Source organism: Micropterus salmoides, unplaced genomic scaffold (assembly GCF_014851395.1).
Source record: "Micropterus salmoides isolate LMB-PRFRI ecotype aquatic unplaced genomic scaffold, ASM1485139v1 Ms_hic_scaffold_6, whole genome shotgun sequence".
NCBI lineage: Eukaryota > Metazoa > Chordata > Actinopteri > Centrarchiformes > Centrarchidae > Micropterus > Micropterus salmoides.
The window spans coordinates 11,069,469-11,091,706 of NW_024044348.1; the positions used below are offsets into that span (position 1 = coordinate 11,069,469).

General features: G+C 39.2%; 1 protein-coding gene across 12 annotated transcripts in view; it reads right to left on the reverse strand.

Moving 5' to 3' along the window:
- The window catches only part of LOC119889829 (transducin-like enhancer protein 3-B), a 158,658-nt gene extending 136,776 nt beyond the window's left edge, over positions 1–21,882 (reverse strand). For 4 of the 12 annotated variants that reach the window (XM_038700696.1, XM_038700694.1, XM_038700693.1 and 1 more), the window contains exons 1-2: positions 21,603–21,882; positions 723–802 (exon numbers count right to left, since the gene is read on the reverse strand). In XM_038700696.1, coding sequence (XP_038556624.1) covers positions 723–736 — 14 coding nt within the window. In that variant the 5' untranslated portion in view covers positions 737–802; positions 21,603–21,882. The remainder of the gene's footprint in view (positions 1–722; positions 803–21,602) is intronic. The other 8 variants (XM_038700701.1, XM_038700699.1, XM_038700700.1 and 5 more) reach the window with 5 other exon arrangements.
- Between the last annotated feature and the right edge of the window lie 356 nt (positions 21,883–22,238).

Below are 22,238 nucleotides of genomic sequence, written 5' to 3' on the forward strand. Positions count from 1 at the left end.
ACATACATACACACACTAGTTAAATTCATAATTTCCATGGAAATTATTGTTTAATTTGATGGCCTTACTGCCCTCTTTGACAATTGACAACACCAAAGGCCAAGTGGCATTGTCCCTAAAATGATGAAATTCCAGGCACGCACATGACTGATCAATGGACTGTATAAAAGAAAATAGACAAGATATCTGAAAAGGGTTTGGTGAATAATGTCATCCACTTTGAGCGCAGCTAGTGTAAGGTTTTTGTTGGAGTAGAGGTTTATAATTAATGACAACACAGCAATACAATACGTTTGACACTAACAGGGACTAATGTAAATAAATCATCTTATATCTAATCTAATAGTAACGTTGAAAAAGGAAGGCCCACAGAGAGAGTAAATGAGATGCCTGATGGCTATCATCTCCACTTGCATGCATGTACAAGTACACACTTCCAGCAGAATGTCAGAAGAGAAAAAAATCCTATTCACCTGCAAATCAGACACATTTATGTGCTAAATGAGGCGTGCTGACAGAGCACGATCTTGAAGGCTGAGCTACCACCCTTCAGGTTTCAGAGGGCTTTAACAAGACACATGAAAGTATCCAAAATGTCCATTCTCCCTTTCATCCATCGCATTCAATAAATGGTGAAGCAGCAGAAGCTCGGGATGAGACTTATTTTTCTGCCTTTTTCTCTCTTTTCACCTCAAGCTAGTCAGAGCGAGTTAGCGTCTCACCTCGATGTGTTCATAATTCAAATGGCAATGCTGTCTCTTGGAGTGACGCGCCATGCATTATTCAGCACAATGCTTTCCTCCTGCAAACAGACAAATAGAGCGCTATTATGGCAGCACTAAGGAAAAAGGGAAACAATCAAAATGGCCAACATTAATTGCTTAATTAGGACAGAGAGCTAATGCAAGTTGACAATCAGGAAGCAGTCACTTTGTATTGGCAGCTGTATATAATTTGAAACTGACAGAGGTTGTCTTACAGGTGCATTTCATGGTTTAACAAACAATGACATGTTTCCCCCTATATCTGGATGTGTATGACACAAAATCTATTTACGATTCCTGAATGATATTTGGTTCAGAACATCAAAACAAGTACAGAGAATTCATGATTATCTGACACAGGGGAACAACTACTACTAATTATTTTCATTAGCAGTTAATCTGACAATTATTTTCTAAATGCATCAGATAATAATGTCTATAAAATGTTACAAGATAGTGGGAAGAAATGCCCATCACATTTTTCCGAATATAGAAGAATATTCTGTCGATCAACCTTTTGTAGATAACAAAATGCAGCATTTTGGTATTATTTGGAGATCCATTTGAGTGTGTGTGTCGTTGGAAACTGTGCATGTATCATCAAGAAGAGAAAATATTGTGACATTTGTGGTACATCTTTGATTTGGGGGTGAAAATCTTTTTTACGTTAACTTGCAAACATAAATATTGGGAGGCCATGAATGTGACAAATGACTAATTAGCTATTTACTGGTCAATATAAAAAAAATAAAAAATCCCATGCAAGACTAGGTTCTTTAAATGTAAACTCAATTCATTGATCAAGTCTGACCTACTGCTTAGAGGTCCATCAAAGATCAAATAATGTAATGGGCTGGGTGTATGCACAGACCTTTTGTGTGATAACCTGGGTCGATACCGCCGATACAATCATGGAAAAGGTATGAGGTGAGCTAGCAGGACATGACCTCTGCTCCAGGTTGATTAAAGGCTGACTATAATCCCAGACAGACTCTGAGGGTCTCAGTGGACAAACATTAGAGAATCAACACTACTTTTATCAGGTGCCTACTCTGCTCCACAGTGATCAATCAAATAACTATCAAAGAGAGCAGTCCCAGAGCTCCCAGAAAACATGAAGCGCCCATGTCTTTCACTGGACGTATAATCTCATTTCCAAACTGTTGATCAGCCACAAGCTGTTAAAGTCTCCTTCTGTTCAAAGCAGCCATTGAAATGATGACACGTTTTCTTAAATCTCACACTGCATAAACCAAAGTAGTTGAGCAAGAGTGTCCTGCCAGAAAAAAAAAAATAGGTAGAATGTCAGTTCATACCCAGGGGTGTGTGCGAAAACCAGTCAAAGGGAGGGGATGTTGTTCCACCTGACACGGCTTCTCCGCCCACCTGACAAAACGTTAATTTGAGGAGCGGTTCTTCCTTTGTTTCTAAGAGGGATAGAGCCACTAGGTAGTCGCTGAACCTTTCTGCTGATGTCTCATCACACAAAAGACAGCATGGATCCATGAGAGCATCTGCACGAACACACCTACCTACCAAAGCACTTAATGCTTTCCGCATCACAGATTTGTCGCTGTACATGCATGCATTGACAAAAAACACACGCATGCACACCATGAAAAAAAGCAAAAAAAAGATGGGACATTTGTTCTAAAAAGACACTGATTTATATTCCTAAGTGCTCATGTCAGATCCCGCCATGTAAAAAGAGCTCCATTACTAATAAATGAACATACGATAAAAAAGAAGAGATTCCCTTCAAATCAGCCTGTGTAACGTGAATCTTTTATGCAAATGGAATTTCAAATGAGGTGGAGCCATCTTCAGAGACCTTGACTGTTTTTCCACAGCCCTCTATTAAAATTTATGCCACCGCTGATTTATACATTTTATTAATAGCTCGCTGCTGAGGAAAGAGAAGCAAAAGTGATGAAACAGCTTCACTTCTGTCTTTCTTCTCCACGGTCCCTCTTTCCCATCGCTGGTCCAGCAGGTCCCTTGTCACTCTCTCTCACTCTTTACTGCTCCCTCCCTTCCTGTGTCTCACTCACTCTCTCGCTCGCTCTCTCTTACTCCTCTGTGGTGTCTCATAGTGATTTTATAATTGGGCTCTGCTCATTGTTATTCAAAACCCTGTAGAACCAATTAGTGGCAGACCTCCCGACCTTCAGTTGCTATGTAATGGTGGTAACTAAAGACTATAAGTGATGCAGCTGAGTGCAAAGGTCTGAATTTTCTTTAGTTCCTGATTAATAATTCTGTCAACCCTATCACATGCAGATATTAAACAGAATTGCAAGTTTAAGGCTCCCTTCTCTTTTAGGGCTTTTTTCCCCCTCTTTTTTTTTTTTTTTTTTACTGCCTTTTATTAATCTTTAAAGATGGCCTGGATGCTCCCTCCCTGCTCTCTTGTCAGATAAATGTTGAGATAAAAAGGATAATGAGACTTTGCAGGGAACCTGGTGCAGTCAGGGAGGGTTGGCAACTGACCTCTGCCAACAAGTGGGCCAGCCAGAAACTGAGTTGATTTCCAGCAAGAAGGTATAATTACTGTTAAGAATTTTCTACTTTCTATCACATCTCAGTCTTTTATCACGACTTTTATTAAAAATCTATAACATCATATCACGCATGGCAGTGACAGATCCAGCTGCCTTTATATAGGGTTGGGCCGATAGACATCGTCCATCGGCAATGGCTAACAGATGGTCGATGGTTGAGCAGGCATCGTGATTGTAAAATCAAAAAAAATATATATTCACATAATACTGCCATGTAAAAGCAGGTTTTAATCAACACGGACATTATTATAATAAATTTTAAAAATGCTTCGCACCTTCCTCGGAATTCCCTTCTCCCCACACAGACACACAAGAGGCCTACACCTCAGTTCAACACAACGGCATGCCCCGCCTCTCTCTGCCCCCCCCCCACCCGTCTACTCCACTTTCTCCATCAGCAGTACATTTTATAGTAATTTAAAAAGACAGAACCTGTCTTTTGTTTACATATTTCAATCAATGCAGGTTCAAATACATTAAACCTATTTTAAGTGATCTGTACTCTCAGAAGGGGCACAACAGAGAGATCCTGAATGGGGTCTGTCTCTACTTAGTTACACTCTGTGTTTGTGAGTGTTGACACAACCAGCTGTGTTATGACCTGTGATTCATCTGAGCCGTATTACAGAAACTTTACATCTTAAGATCTCCCGAGCCAACAGAAACGTCTTCTTTAATTGAATTTTACTTCTTTAATTCTTTAACATGTCATAACTTGCTAAATCAGGCGGTTTTGGCGACAGAGTTCCCCTTTTTATATCTCTGTAAGGAACTTCCTCAAGTCAAAACCACTAAGCTGTTTTGTTACTAAATGTTACGATACTGTACAAAAGCAAAAAAAAGCAGGGGCAGGATAAAGGAGGAAATTGGAAAGACAGAGACATAGAATATAAAAATTCAACTTCACCTGAACATGTCTGGGAAGTTGTCCTTTGACATCCACAGGGAAATGTCTATATCAGTCCAGCCTAAACAAAGACAACCTGCCACAGTCTATATATGTCTGGGCCTGCCCTGGTCACGCTCCCAACAAACAGAAGATGAACTTTCTGCAACCTTGTCAACACTGAGTCACAGTCAGGAGGAGAAGTCTTTGTTCACCTACGACAGTAAATACTGACAAATGTCATCAGACAGTCCACACTCACAACAGATAACTCAGATATAACATTAGGCTCAGCCAAATGTCACCCAGTAACACTTAGGCAGCACCTGACAGCACTCTGCATCGCAAGGAAACATTCTAAATGCAGAAAGAAAGCCTCAGGAAATACCTATAAATATATATAAGCAGAGAAACCGACTAACAGATGTAATGTTGACTTATTGATAGAGGTGCAGACAGATAGAGGTCGACAGACTAAGAGGAATTAACCAGACAAAAAGGTGTACACGGGCCCTTTCTTTTTCTGTTCTTTTTCTAAATCGAAAAGACTCTTATAGGTATCCAAGATCAGAATATAGTCTATCAGAATCTGGTGTGGTTCATTGATTCATTCTTTTTCTTATCTAGAAACACATTTTAATTAATACATTTTTTTAAATTAAATTTAATAAAAACACTCTTACCTGCAAATATGAAAATATTCACTTCCCTGCCCAGTTTGTGTCAGTTAAGTGCGCATTTAAAGCTACACCACGCTGTCTATGAAGATTCTCAGTCATCCAGGTCATAGTTATCCAACGAGGGTTAAAATGAAGGGCAACTGGACTTGGTTGAAGCTACTGGAAGACGTTTCGTCCCTTATCCAAAGGACTTCTTCAGTTCTGACTGACTGGCAGGGAAACTCAGCTATTTAACCTCAGTGGGGTCGTTATCCCGGGTCATCGATACCGCTGGTTCGTTAGTGTTCCTTGTTGCTGTGACGACAGTCGTTACAGTCGTTGAGACTACCTGTGGCCAAGACTGAACGACCATCGTTGGTATCTTCACCTGAGGCCAATAGGTTGCGTTTGTTGAGTTTCCTGGGAAGTGATGAAAGGACAACATTGTAAGTGGGGGATAAGTGATGGCGTAGACCCCCTCCCCTGTTCAATGACGGCTTCTCAACCCTGGTGTAGATGGCTTCCTTGACACCTCTTTCAAATCATCCATCTTCTCTGTCTAAAATGTGCACCTGGTGGTCCTCAAACGAGTGTCCTCTGTCCTTCAGATGTAAGTAGACTGCAGAGTCTTGACCTGAGGAGTTGGCCATTCTGTGTTGAGCCATGTGTTTGTGTAGTGGTTGTTTAGTCTCCCCAATATACAGGTCTGTGCATTCCTCACTGCATTGGACCGCATACACTAGATTGCTTTTCTTGTGTTTGGGTGTGCGGTCTTTGGGGTGTACCAGCATCTGTCTTAGTGTGTTCTTGGGTTTAAAAAACACAGGGATGTTATGTTTGTTGAAAATCCTCCTGAGTTTCTCTGATACTCCAGACACGTATGGAATCACAATGTTGTTGCGTTTGACCTTCTTTTCCTCCTCCCCTGTAGTTTTGTTCTTCTTGGATCTTGTGGCTGTCTTCACAAAGGTCCATTTAGGGTATCCACAGGCTGTAAGTGCCCCCTTCAGGTGTTTCTGTTCCTTCTCTCTGGCTTGGGCGCTTGTTGGTATGTTTTCTGCTCTGTGGTGCAGTGTTCTCATGACCCCTAGCTTGTGCTCCAGTGGGTGGTGTGAATCGAAGAGTAGGTATTGGTCTGTGTGTGTGGGTTTTCTGTAAACACCAATCTGCAGGCTCCTGTCCTCTTCAATGTGTACAGCGCAGTCCAGGAAGGCCAAACTGTTGTTGTGAACATCTTCTTGTGTGAACCTGATGTTACTGTCCACAGAGTTGATGTGTTCTGTGAAGGCTTGCACTTCCTGGCTTTTGATTTTGACCCAGGTGTCGTCCACATATCTGTACCAGTGGCTCGGTGCTATTCCTCTGAAGGAGTTGAGGGCTTTACTCTCCACTTCTTCCATGTAGATGTTGGCCACAATCGGGGATACCGGTGAGCCCATGGCACAGCCATGCTTCTGTCTGTAGAATCCACCATTGTACTGGAAGTAGGTGGTGTTTAGACAGGTCGAGTAATTTGCAGATTTGGTCAGGGCTGAGGCTAGTTCTGTTGTCCAGGGTGTTGTCTTGTGTTAGCCGTTTCCTAACGGTTTCTACTGCCTCTATGGTGGGGATGCAGGTGAACAAAGAAGTCACGTCCTTCATCATCTGTAACATGAAAACATCAGATTTCCACACAGACACAGGGCTCTACGCTATCTTTTTCCCCAAGGAGCACATTCCAAATGCACAGAACAGACGGCGATACAGAACGGCAGTAAAAGGTGGAGATGTCTGTTTTTATATTAACAATGGCTGGTGTACCGACATGACAGTGATTCAACAGCACTGTTCTCCTAATCTGGAATATTTAATCATTTACTGTAAAACAATTTTACTCCCCCTGTGAGTTTACTTCATTCACTCTGGTTGGTGTTTACATTCTGCCGCAGGACGTGCACGACATACAGCACATGCTAGCCAACCGGATACTGTGTGTGGAGCAGACAAACCCAGACTCCCTTATTATTGTTCTTGGTGACTTTAACAAAGGAAACCTCAGCTGAGAACTCCGCAAATACTGACAGTTTATAAAGTGTCCAACCAGAAAGGGGAAGACTTTGGATCACTGCTACACCACAGTTAGCAGTGCCTATCATGCCATGGCCGCGCTCAACTGCGACACTGTGATCACAACATCGTGCACCTGATTCCTGCATACAGGCAGAAATTAAAGCTCTGTAAACCTGTAGTGAGGACATAAAAAAAATGGACCAGTGAAGCTGTAAAGGATAGGGGTGTAACGGTACACAAAAATCCCAGTTCGGTATGTACCTCGGTTTTGAAGTCTACGGTTCGGTTTATTTTCGGTACAGTAAGGGAAAAAAATGCCAACATTAAATTGCTGCTTTTAATTACACTGTAAAAAATTATTCTGCGGTCATGTAGATTTGAATTAATTTATTAGGTAAAAAACATTCAATATGATTGTGTTTTTGAGGCAAATATTTAATTAAATTTCAAATAAAATTTTTTGGAATAAAACCCACCCATTGTAGTTAAAACATAAGCATTATATTTATCTAATCCCAAATAGAGAGAATATTGAGTGAATTCAAATTAATGTAACAAATTTTAATTTAAGAAGCACTTCCTGTCAAAGTGCGCCTTTTTTAAAATGCAGCAAGCCATCATCCACAAGACATTTGAATCTTGCAAAATTTAACTGGTTGACTAAGATAAGAAAACTTATTTTGTTATCATTGGGCTAGTAAGAAGAACTGACATGTATAGCAAGCTTCATCACGGGCCCACCTGCTACAAAGTCATTTATACCAATTTAGAAAGTCCACTGCTGCAGAAACGGATTGCAGCCACTCTAGTCAATGCTTGTGCTCACACCAGGGGCTCGCCCCAAAAATCCACAGCCAAAATCAACAATAAACACAGTTTAAACAGACAGAGAAGAAACAATTTAACTACGTAGCCTCCTTAATCATAGTAGAAGGTCAAAAAGCAAGCACTTATCACTAAATCAACAAAATCAGAATCAGCTTTTATTGCCAGGTATGTGTACACATATGAGGAATTTGACTCTGGATTGTATATTGCTCACGATGTGCTTACTCATACAAAAATACAAAATCACAATAATAAAAATAAAATCAGATACAGACTTCAGTGTAGACAACACAAATATACACACTATGAACAAAAACAACATAGACATATTGACAAATAGTGCAGTGAGCAGAGTGAAAGGGATGCACATGTACATGTCGGAGGTGGATGTGATATACAGGTACATATATACGCATACATGTACACAGTGCAATGAAGCATAGTGCAAAGGATGCTGGAATAAATAAGTATAAGTATTTTGTGCAGGAGTAATGACTTGAGGTAGGTGGATTTGGATCTACAATACGACAATATAACAGTATGAACAGCACTGAAATAGAGAATGGTGAAAAAATAATAAGTGTTAGCCAGTAGACAGGTGGCTGATTAGAGGCAGAGTTACTGGGTTATTGCACAGAAGTTGTTCCTGACATTGTGAGGCAGAAATCAGCTGTTCAGAGTGATGGCTTATGGGAAGAAACTGTTCCTAAGTCTGTTGGTTATGGCGTACAGTGCTCTGTAGCGCCTACCAGAGGGGAGAAGCTGGAACAGATTGTGTCCGAGGTGAGATGGATCTGCAGTGATGTTTCCTGCCCGTTTCCTGACTCTGGAAATGTATATGTCCTCAATGGAGGGCAGGTTGGCACTAGGGCTGCAGCTAACGATGATTTTAGTAATCGAAGCTTCGATAGATTATTGTCTGTTTAGAATATAGTGTTTTTTGTTGGTAATTGTCTTTCTTGCGGTGTTTTTTTATATAGTCTACAGTCTATGGGTTTACTATTGAAACCAGGGGTCAAGTGCCTGTTTCATTTGATAAGAACGGCTGCACTGATCACTGTCCAACAAACCGAAAGCAAGTCTCTTGTGTGGTCGTGTCTACAAGCAAATGACAACACATTTGCGGCCATGCAGTGGGGCCCTACCTGGCCAGGGGCCTGGGTCGGCTGCCCCATGCACCCACGCTTCTTATGTGTAGATGATCGTCAATTATATGTCAACTAAATATAATTAATTAATTGATAAAAAAAAATATTAATTTCTATTAGTACTATTTACATATTAGGGAGTTTATCTTTTTCAAATCAACTCAATATTTTGTTTAGGTTATAATTAATTCTGTACTGTTTTCTATTGGAATCTACTCATATTAAATGGATAACTATTAAGGGTCTCATTTAATTAATATTTACTCAACACCAAACATTGTGAAATTTAATTAATAATATTGCTTGTAATCCGTTGCCTCATTTTTACTGGGTAGATATGGTGTATCTTTTCTTACAGTGTATGAAGTTTTGTAAACATCCAAATTAGTTTACAATTTTTAAACAAACTTCCAAATTACACATAATAAATAAATTATATAAATAAAAAAGAAATAAAATACTGCTGCAAACTACTACCACATCCTCCACTAAATATTCTCAAATCAATTCCACGTTTAGCTAATAAAATATAATAAAAAATAAGTATAATATGGATTACAGTCCAGCATTCTTCTTATTCTTTTATTCCGTCTATGAGCATTATCAATCCCAGCTTGAAGGCCTGCTCTGATAAAAAAAAAAAAAAAAAAAAAAAAACTTCTAAAGTCTGTTTAAATGCCAAAAGGCATTTGCACTGTGCTCGTTTTTGTTTGTCTCCCGTGTTGCAATGACGTTCTCCTTCGTGTGATTAGCAAGTTTGATGTGTTGGCAGAAACATACCCGATCACTACTAAGAAATGTCGGCCCACTGCTTTCGTCTTATCGACTTGTCTGTTGTTGTATTCAAATGATTCAATTTTATTTATATAGTGCCAAATCACAACAACAGTTATCTCAGATCGCTTTTCATAAAAGAGCAGGTCTACACCGAGCTCTGTGATGTTATTTACAGAAAGAAAACCGAAGTATTCCCAAACAGAACAGGATAACAATAAGGGAGGGTTTTCAAGCTTTGGCTTCTCTGCACTGGCCATGATGCTCAAGGCAGTAGTTAGCGAGAGGCTGGGCTAAAGCGTGCTGCTTGTGTAGCGCTGTAAGGCGGAGATTTGGTCCGCCACTTAATATGTTCGTGTGGAAACTCGGAATTTACGTATGTTCCACACACAAAACAAGCCTAATATATGACGTTAAACATTATATTCGGTGCACATGTGCACCGTTCCGAACACCCTGTACCAAAACGGTCCAGTACGAATACATGTACCGTTACACCCCTTGTCCTGTTACACCCTGACTCACGTGTCAGGAACAATTCTTGTGCAATAACCCAGTAACTCAGCCACCTGTTTACTGGCCAACACTATTTATTCACCATTCTCTATTTCAGTGCTGTTCATATGGTTATATTGTCATACTGTAGATACTGTATAACAAATCCACCTACCTCAAGTCATTACTCCTGCACAAACTACTTATACTTATTTATTCCAGCATCCTTTGCACTATGCTTCATTGCACTGTGTACATGTATGCGTATATATGTACCTGTATATCACATCCACCTCCGACATGTACATGTGCATCCCTTTCACTCTGCTCACTGCACTATTTGTCAATATGTCTATATTGTTTTTGTTCATAGTGTGTGTGTATATATATATATATATATATATATATATATATATATATATATATATGATTTTATTTTATTTTTATTATTGTGATTTTGTATGAGTAAGCACACTGTGAGCAATGTACAATCCAGAGTCAAATTCCTCGTATGTGTACACATACCTGGCAATAAAAGCTGATTCTGATGAAGATCTTCAGGTGTTTGGACTGCACTGACTGGGATGTTTTCAGTACTGCTACCAACAATCTGGACGAGTTTACAGATGTCCTGCATCAGCTTATGTGAAGACAGCTGTATACCAACACGCACCAAGGTGAGTTATAACAATGACAAACCCTGGTTCACAGCTAAACTCAGACAGCTAAGGCTGGAAAAGGAGAAGGCATTTAGGAGTGGGGACAGGGCCGGGTACAGGGCGTTAAAGTATGGGTTTAGCAAGGAGGTGCGAGAAGCTAAATGACTGTAGGGGAGACCGGGTATGGTTCTAACATGGGGAGAGTTGTAACAACACCAATTCCACCAAATAGAGATAAGATAGGAGTTAGGTGATCATTTCAGTATTTACCTACTTCCTCCCCGATCAGGCATGGTGGTTATCAAGTCTAGAAAGAGGTGCATTTAGAATATACAGAGAAAAAACTGATTTTGAGGTAAGAAAGTAAAGTTTTTGACCAAGACTATTTTTTGTTTAGTATCTATACTATTGCAGATAGAATTGTTTGACTAGTTTCTCAGGGAACATGTGATTTCCCTTTCTAATTTCAAACCACTATGGAAATACAGCTAGCTAAACATTGGCTGACAGGGGTTTAAAGAAGTGTTACAACCATCCATGATACATAAAACTAGGTACTTTCTTGATTTTAATATTTTCCAGATTGCCCTATGCAGTCTGGGCCCACCAAGCCTGCACTCCAGGGTTACCAGCATTAATTTGTCAGCACTGTGACCAGTACTCCCCATTCACATGTTGTCGTATGTATCTTCATTGGACCTTTTCCATACTCTGTCTCCACCGGTGGAGAGGGTAGAAAAGTGTATGGGCAGCTTGTGAGAAGTGCCTATGCGTAAGAAAAAGTCCCGGGACGCCAGTGAGTAAAATATTGAAGTGCTAGTATACATACCGGTGAATACCGGCCCACTTCAAGCACTGACTGTGACTCTGAATAAGAAAATACACACACACACACACACACACACACACACACACACTTTTTAGTTAGACCTATTGATGTACAGAGATGTTCTTTAATTAATTACATTGTAGTAGTATTTATTAAGTATACTTTAAAGTAAGTTTATTCTATAGATAAATTAGACAAGTCTGTTACAGCAAGAGAGAAACATTATTCTTTTAACTACCTGTTTTGGAAGCATATCATATATTGTGGCATCTATTTTTGCTTCTTGTGTGATTATTACAACTTATCCCAGCATGTGTTACAACCTACCCCACTACTGGGGTAGGTTGTAACAAGGGAACACATTGCATTTGACATCAACTCACGAGGTCGGTGATATTATTGTAGGGGACTGAATTGGTGCCATTTGTAGAGAACAAATGTGGGTCCTTTGTATAAAAATTTGAGAACTCTAGCTAAGAAATTCAGTGAGTTATAGTTACTGTGTTACAACCATATCTGGTCTCCCCTACTCAGAGAGGCTAAAGGACCAGTTCTCTGCAAACAACGCCACTAATGTCATGAGGGGGTTCAGACAGATCACTAACTTCAAACCCAAAGCCCCCGACTCCATCAACGACTCTCACTTGGCAAATGAGCTGAACCACTTCTACTACCACTTTGAGAGTCAATCGAACACCATCCCCAATGACTCCCCTGCTCAGCTTCAGCCCCAGTCCACAAAAAAGTCCACCACAGACCCCCACCTTGACCCCCTGCAGTTCGCCTACAGAGCCAACAGGTCTGTAGATGATGCATACAAATATAGACCGGAATAAGTGAGTGCATCTTTGGAGAAATGCATATCCGCTCAGGAGCAGAGGTTATCTGAAAGTAGTAGCCTTATCAGTCTGATTAACGCCTACCTGTCCTGCGACTCCTAATTGACATCTCACATTAAATCCTGATAGACAGCCCAACATGTTGTTGACCAGTTTGGTTTGAGAAACCTGTATTTCACCACCATGTGCACATCAAACTGCAGGAGTAATTGGACCTCAAACTAGATGGAAAATAAATGCTTTTATCACCACTAGCATAATGTGCAATGATTGACATCGAAAAGCAAGGACTTCCATTTCAATAATCTCACTTTAATAAGAATTCATGATGGCAGTTTGCCTGATTTTCCCCTCTATGGCTGTGTGTGTGTGTTTGAGAAAGAAAGAGCGTGTGTGGGTGCACATTTGTATACGGCATGATTGAGATACTGCAGAGTGTGAAAAAAGTGATGGAGGAGTGGGTGCAGGAAAGACAGACAGGAAAACAACATCAAATATCTTATTTTCACTCGTGGGCTGCCAGACGGAAAAAAATAAACTAATAAAAAAAACAGAAAGGGCTTACTTTCAGTACTCCTGTGTACAGACACCGAGGGCTCGTGTAAGAGGAACTAATGACACAGATGAGAAAACAGCCCTCTAGTCAGTCCCATTAGCTTTACTAATAATGAATTTTGAGACCTTTCACACAGAAGTCTAAAATCCTTTTAGCTTAGGGTGCTAAGGGCAATTTTGCTGTGCATAATGTTAACCCATTAAAGGTCTAGAGTTCCCCTTAATCACTACTGGTTCCCTCTCTTGTGTAATAAATACTGGATTATGTAAAACCGATGATCCCTTTTACCAAATTGGCAGTTAGCAAACAAATCAAACCACACATTCAAGTGGATTAATTGATTCAACACATTCATGCATGCATGCACAAACACTAACAAACGTGCTCCCACACATGTGCACACAGACATAAAAAAATACTTCTCCTGCATAATATCAAGACTGGAACTAATGAGTGCCATATCAACGTCACTAGCCATAGCATGAGACAGAAACAACTCATCTTAATAGCTTCAGCAGGAGAGGATGTATTGATAATTGGTGGAGGATGTTATGTTAATGGTCTAACAACAATGAAGGCAACATCTTCATCTAGAGAAGTCTCTACCAAAATATATGACAAGGCATCCACACTTGAGATGCCAAAAATTTGTCTGGAGCAGATCATGCCTGTCGCATTCTCAAATAGCTTACTTATATCTTTGCTGATATCAAACCACCATCTACTTTAGCCCTGCTTTTATTGTAACCCCATCTGTCACAGAAAGATAGACATCAGCAATTCCCCTATTATATATTGCAAAAATGCAGCTGGATTCTTCACATGGCAGCCTTGTTTACTCTCTTGTAACATCGGCCTTGTTTCAGTGTCTTCTTTTATCTAAATCTGAGTGCCTGTGAAGGCAGGGCAGGACGGATGAGCAATTTGTTGCAGGAAAGGAAATGAAGCTTCCTGTTTTTTATTGGGATGCTGGTGGGATCACATGACACTGCCAGATATGTGTGGCTTGTGGGAAGAAGAAAGAAACCCTGGTGGTTTCTTCAGACTGCTCTCTCTCTTGCACATACATGTTTAATGTATGTGCAAGCTAGGGCTGAACTTACAAAGTTGTTCAAATAAATTGGAACCCAACCTGAGTAGCATATCCTAAAGTATTTTATAGAATTAACATTTTTTAACAATTAACATTAAACAGTTTGTTCATTTGCGATGCCATCCATGTCTCAACGAAAAACTGTTACCGTATGGCAGTTGCATTTTACAGTCAGCAAACGGGCTTACCTTTATCCACAAATTTTCCATTTATGGCGTACAAGTACAATATGCTTCCACACATTACTTGCTAAGTAATGGTGCCCTAGTGGACACACAAAGATAAACATGGCCTATAGCTTTCGTGTGTTTTGAGTATACACATACATTTATACACATGTATAGAGCTGAAATGACTAGTCGCTTAATATATCGTGTCAATCCGCAGTAATCTAAGCAACCAGCTGCTTTTTTGATTACCAGTTTAACGTTTAAGTCACTTTTAAAGCAAAAACGCAAAACATTTGCTTGTTCTAGCTCCTCAAATGTGTAGTTGTGCTCCTTTTCCTTATCTTATGGGTTAGTAAAACTGAATATCTCTGGGTTTTGAACTGGTCGGACAAAACAAGGGATTTAAAGAGGCCACAGGCTAAGAGAACAGAGAAAATGGTTTTGGAGAGTACAACTTCACTGTGCCCTTTACTTAGAAATTGCTATTATCTTGGTGTGGTGTGAAGACACCAATGATTGAAGGTTTTTGAAGTGAAATTGTGCTTTCGCAACAAACCTTGGTTACAGAGTTGTACGTGCATTAGACAGCAGCAGGCAAATGGGGAGAAAAAAAAAGAAAAAAAGGTAAAAGGAGGGAACCTCTGGAAATAACAGAGTTCAGCATAAGAGAAAGAAATGATGGCGTAAGAAAGGCAAGAGTGAGAGAGAGATGAACTAAATGAGGTTGATGATTAGTAAAAGTTGAAGGAGACAAAAGGAGCCATGAAAATGAGGAAGTAGAAGGATAAGAAAAAAAGTAGGTGTGAAATGTAACATGAAGCAGGCATTTTGTTTTGTATTGGTTTAAGCATCATGTGGTTGTGGTGAGCACAGATGGGTATCCGTCAAGCCGAATGGAAAGCAAGTTGTGAAAGACAAATTTGCTGACCCAAACCCATGATGTTCCGCAAAAGTTAAGAGCGGTTTCCTGTTCACACACAAAAAAAAAACATGAGCTTAAAATTTAAGTTGACCAACATGTCATGTTCCTCTTTTTAACTTATAATGCGTACGTGCTGCAGTCGATGCCTTTATGTAATTCACTTTAATTCACTCTAAAACCTGTTGTATTGTGACAAATAAATCTACCTTGTACCTTAATTGTTTTGCTTCTTTTAAAGTATATGTAACCTCTTAAATTGAACTCAATTAAAAAGGATCAACCCAATAATACTCCTAATTTTGGAGTCAACGTAATGTTTTTGGTGTTAGTTTAAAGTGAGGACATGTTAAATCATGAGGCCAAAATACACAAATCACTATATTGTTGACTGGATAGACATGACAACTCACTGTCATGTCATGTGTTTTTCTCCAAACCCTTTAAACCACTAAACAGATCTACAAAATTGTTTTCCCTCACAGGAGAGAAAGCAATGCAGCACATTGAAATTGGCCAACACCATGACGCAACAACTCGACAGGAATGCTAAACCCTCCAAACGACACCAAACTTAATTACTTTCACACTGGTAGGGTTTTTGCATCTGTGAATCTCAACACTTATTTCCATTCTTCAACACCAGCACTGGCCCTCTGAGGGGTCTTGAGCACGGCCCTGAAACAAGGTTCAAAAGCCCCCCCACCCCCACCCATGACCACTTATGCAGCCCACCATAAATCCTTAACGACAAACTCTATAAATTTCTCTGGGCTTGAATATTTATGGATGCCTGTGGTTCCCCAGAGTGCCGTTTTCTGTCTGGGGCTCAACACACGACAGAAACTTCTCTGCCTCTGGCCTGTTACAGCTCTCATGGTGAGACGAGCTTGCGAATACAGACGTGGTGGTCTGCTTGACTTGGGTCATAAACAAAATGGCCCCCTGCGGTAAAAGAGGAGTTACATATAAGAGTTTATACAAATCCATAACACGAGCATAAACCAACCAGCTGCCTACGGCTCAGACTCCCATGGCTCAGTCTTCCTGACTTTAATCAAGCTTAAGTTGTTTAATCAAACAAAGAACTGACATGTAGTAAAAAGCACCCGGTTGTATTATTTCATCATCATCATCTTATTCAGAAGCAGCATTTACACTACACGTTTTTTAATATTCCGGCCATAGCCTATAGACCGAATGACCACGACGTCGCTCTAATAACAGTCACTGCTGGGTAGATGACTGGCAAATGGTGGTAATTGCAGTGATGTGTAAAATCTGCAAAATTGTTTTTTCTGTTGTCATTTTCAGCCATAACTGCAACATTTAGATAGAAGTTAGAAGATATATGGTTAAACAGGTTGGCCCAACTTATCTGACATTTCTGCTGTGCAAATTTTTCATACTGTGTTGCTTTGCTAGCGCCTTTGATTAACCAAATTTACCCAACAGCAAAATCTTAGAACTGGTCGGATTAGTTTTGAGTAAACTCAAGCCTTCATTTTTTGTGGCCTAACAGGTAAATTAGGTCTCCAACTTAACATTAATGAAATGCAAGGCAAGGTGAATATAGTACAATTCAACAATAAGGCTATTCAAAGTGCTTTACATAAATAAGGCAATATAAAAAGACATTTAAATACAATAAGTTAAATAAATAATAAAAACAAGATAAAACAGGACAGTAAAAGTTACAGTGCAGCAAAATATTAATCCAACTCTTTCTCCAACATATGAATGCATAAAACATGCATTTTAGATTAATGAGATGTATACACTTTGAAAGAACATCATGAAAAGAAAACTTCAACATGTTGCTGCCATTAAATTGTATGCACGTGATACAGGGGTTTTTCTGCCCACACTCTATTGTAAACCACTACTGATTGGTTCTATAGAACAAATACCGGACATATGTTTTAAATAGCTTACATTTAAACAGCAAAAACAACACAAAAAATACTATGATCCAACAAATTTGTTTACTTAAAAGTAGTCAGCAGAATTAACTCTTCACAAACTTTGCAAATTGAGCATATAAGTTACAAGAGTAAAATAAAACAAATAGCCTTGCTATGACATTAGACTACATTAAATGTATGTATCTTTGCATTCTAAGCCCATCAAGCTAAATAACTTGAAAATATGCTAAATGAAGAAGCTAGGTGTAAAAATTAAAATCAGTGTGAACAACAACGTGTGAAACAGACAAGTATGAAGGAAACAGTGCGACGCAGAGCGACTGTGTTTCTAACTTTGGCACTCTCAGCTCTGGTGTTAAAGTAAATGCACATATACATACTGACAGAGATTCCTTCCTTTATAGTTAGATGTTCTTTTATTTGCTGCACGACTTCATTAAATAGAAGTGTTCTGCTGCTTGTTCAAAGTTGAAGTTATCAAACCCCTTGGCACAACCTGCAATTTTCATCAACCTTGTCACATTTTCCTCAGTGAGGCGGCTTCTCAGGTCAGTTTTTATCCTGTTCTGTAGCAAGAATCCACGCCCCACACCCATTTCTTGTTGAACAGGAGACTGATGCTTTTCTGTGGCCTTGCTTGCCTTGGCTGCAGTACTTGTTGTACCATCACTTGTTTTGTTTTTTTAAAACTGGCCCAGTGACGTTTGCTTCGCCTTCGACATTTCATGATTGTGTTAACTGCTGTCGAGCCGCGGTTGCTGGAGTGTTTGTCTTTTGAATCTCGTGCCGCGTTTAGTCACATTACCACTTCTAGTGAATCTCTTAATGACAGCGGAGACAAAACCAAATTTTAGCATAATTTAAGTATTTAAGTTGCGGGCTAAAGTGAACCCTGTTCTGATGGCCAACTTCCTACATTGACGCAATAATTTAAAATGTAAACACTGGTGAGTGTTGCTGTTCATACGCTTTTAGTCTTGTAAATACTGTTCAGTTTGAACCTCTCAGCAGTACGTGACCTTAAAGTTTAAAACACGTGAGAAAGGGTTAAATGGTGAAATGTAAAGTTGCACATACTGTTGCCAATACTTAATGCTAACTTTGTAATTCTTACTGCAACATTAGCCATTATGAAAGAGGTAACCCTGCAAACACCAGCCTCTTGGTGATGTTCTTATGACTCTGGTATTTACTAATTTTTCTTGAGAAACTAAACATTTTGCACAAATGGAATTTCTGACTTCTGACTTAAAATGTCATGCAGGGAGTATGCATAAAAATCTATTATCTTTGGTCATATCTGGATATTGTTGCTTCACACAAAGGTCCCCACAAAGTCGAAATTACAGGTAAATAATTATGTAAATTGGCAGCGTGCAAGACAATAGTCATGTTTACATCCCTACTGTCAATCTCTACAGAGGCTACAAGGCTATACTTGCATGCAAATTCTGTACAGATACACATAGGGAGCGATTAAGTATTACAGCAAATACTACATGTCATATAGGAATTTGCAGGCAAGCAAGAGAGGATGTTATTTAGCATAGCGTTTTAAAGTATCTTTATACTCTTTTTTTCCTTTGTCTCTTGCTAGACTGTTACGGTTCATAAAGAGTCCACACGTAGGTGATATGGCATAACCATAGGCATTAGCGATATCAATAAAAATCCTAAATCCAACAGGTGTATAATGAAAATCCCAACCCAAAATAAAGGGTAATTCTTTATGACTAATACATACAAAAAAGGTTTTGGAATTGGTCCAGTAGATCGCCTCAGTCAGCAGCCGCTACTTACACTACTTGCAATAATGTTCTCAAGGGCCTCAAAGGCCTTCAGTGCCTCTGGGTAATATTTAGCACAGGAAGCACAAACCTTGCCACACCTAATGAAACTCTGACACAAGACAGAACCTAAACAGAACTTTCCTTCATGCGTTTGCAGAGGTGTTAACATGTAGTATAGTGGAGGTGGCACAGCCTCTGCTACTGTCCAAGTTCTGCCATTAAAACCTCTGACCTTGGTGCAAAGGCTGAGTAGTTTTTATAAGTCTCTTAGCACTCCTTCACAGCGGTAATGTTTCACTTCTACTTTCTCTAATAACTTTTGCTCTTTCTAACAACAGTAATTCCCCTCTTTTTCCCTCTGATTCATAAGTAATATGTCTTTAAGGGGAAAACACTATTCATGGAGGTCTGCCAATACCCAGCTGAAGAAAAGAACTTGCAAGTAATTTCCCCCCGGAGTTGGTGGATGTATTAAGCCAATCTGACTGGGCTGGAAGTGAATGTTTGTTAGATTATGAGAGGAGGGTGGAGAATGCAGGTGGTGCCATAGTATGTGTGTGTAGGGGGGTGTTAATGTGTTGACATGATTATAATAATGATCAACCAGATGCTGACGATACTTCACATCCCATCCCAATATAATGCCGTTTTTTCCCCCTAATACATCATTGAGTTTTAAATGACTGAGCTAAATTGTATTTCCATTTAACATCTTGTGGTAAGCGCAAAGAGTTCCTTAACAGGCAGTGTATTATAAAGACCTGCTTCAAGCGTGTGGTTTGACCAGTGGTGGACTGGTCCGCTTATGAAAAGATGCTTGTTCATTTAGAAAAGCGTGGACGTAGGATCCGAATATATTACCAATCTGGCATGTCAAAGGTAAATTAAAGTTCAGAACTACTGTAAATCCGCTCATCACAGTCTTTAAATCCAAAATGTGACTGTTTTTAAGAGTATCATCTCATATAGCAGTCTAATGTTAGGCCTGTTATGAGACAGTTTGCTGAGGTACTTGCTAGTTAGCTATGTAGCCAGCTGCATTGAGTGCTCAGTTGTTTTTTATAATCTGCTATGAGATTTGTTTTCAGCAAGAAAACACATTGACTGTTAGGTCAACAGTACACCGACGCTAGCTAGTATCAACTTTTACTGTAGCTGACTGCCTAATGTCGAGCAGTGTGGGTTTTTCGCGGCCAGTTATGTTTTGCACAAATCTCCCAAGCAGAGACAAGAGAAGTCATGATGTTTCCTAGTGGTTTGTTTTATTCAAACAACACAGACAGCAGTCTAAACAAGCAATGTGGCTGGGATCAGATGATGGCTCATATTTGAGAACCTGGAACCATTAAATGTTTGGCATTTAACTGATTCATCGACTAATCATTGCAGCTTTAATATTCATTCACTTCTTACACATATGAAATGCTACTGAGCACGGTTATTAGAAAACCATATGCAACGCATGTAAAACAAAACTACCTACCAAATTTGTGAATCTGAAATATAACGGTCATGTTTATATTTCTAAAGCCAAAATATTCTTCGGAAACCCCAACATTGCAGCATCAACAGTCAGGCCCAATACTCAAACACGAGAATTCATATTTCACTAATATACAAATCATCAGCATGAAAGCATCATAATGCACAACAAATAACAACAGATGTTTCTAATATTCTACCTTTGTGATATGCACTCAGTTACCAGTTTATTTGGTACACACAGTTAAAACTAGTGCAGTCTAATACAACAACAATAAATAAATTAACTAACTCTTTTTTTCTTTTCTGTGAAGCCTTGGCAGTTGAGTTTTTGTTGAAATTGTTTTAGAGAGGTGTTGATTCAATTTATTGTCATTTTGAAAGCTGTAGATTTTGGTGCTGGCGATTTGTGTTTTCAGAATCACAATCAGAAGGAGCTTTATTGCCAAGTACTGTTTTACACATAGGAGAAATTTGCTTTGGTGATAAGGTGCTACACTTAGACAAACATACAGTTGACATAAAAAAAGCAGAAATATATAAATATGGAATAAACAAATGCAAGTTATATAAGAATAATAAAAGAATAGAGAAAAATAATACAACTATTTGTTACAGTGAGGGGTATTTCTGATATTTTGTCTACCCCACTTACAGTATACTGCTAGGTAGCTTGTGAATTTAACCCCAGGGATTAATAAAGTGTTATCTTATCAATCAGCAAAGTACCTAGACTAAAGTGCAAATAAATGTAGTGGAGTAAAAAGTACAATATTGACTTCTGAATTGTACAGTATACAGTAGCAGAAGATTAAAGTAGTACTTCAAAATTGTAAAAATTAAAGTGAGAGTAAATGTACTTATTTTCCACCACTGCCATATATCAAATACATTTCAGTAGCTTACACATCTCCCTAGCCTATGAAATACAAAAATGGCCTGTGCTCTGTATTCCACATCACCACACACAAACTAATTAAAAACTAAAACTAATTACTTGTTTTACAGTGAATCTTAAAAGCAAGGTAAGGATGAAAAACTCCCACAAATTAATCACAAGCCCAACTTGGGATTTAACTAACATTAGCAACCACAAATGCAGGGTTTTTTTCCCACATGCCACATCTGAAAAAACAAAACAGACAGAAAGAATAGGGGTGTATTTGTAACACCTACCAGTATTTGAAGATTGAAGACTGTTGTCCCTCATGGTAGCAACATGTTGACTAACCATATCATATAATTTCTGGACTTCATGTCTTTCACTGAAACTCCACCTTTATAGCACTGTTAGCTAACAGCGGGGAAACTAGCTAATTAACGTTAAGCACGCTAGCTCACTTTGCCGGTTGTTTTCTGTGAACCCTCGGCTGTCTTTTTTTCACAGTTTACTTACAGAGTCCTGAAACATTAACTGTTTCGCTGTGGCATTAAGTTAACACGTCTGATTGGTTGATAACTGCCGTTTTTTAATAGACGGTTGAAAACATTTCTTCCTTTAGTAGACTTGGCCGAAATACTTCTCTTCTACCTTTAGAAGTGCAATACTCCTTTTCACCACACAAACTGACAAGGAGCGACCCGTTACGATCCAGGGGGGCGCTGTTGCACCTATTTAAAAGGAGCTGAACGAAAATAGGGGAAGTCTGACTTCACTGCAGCTGAACTGACATCATGTGATACATCAAGATGGAGTTTAATGATGATTTATTTAATCATTTCTAATAATTAAAAGTTAAAACATTAACATGCAAAAAAGATCAAAGCAACAAACAGCATGCATAGGACAACATACTTGAAGGTGGACTGAGC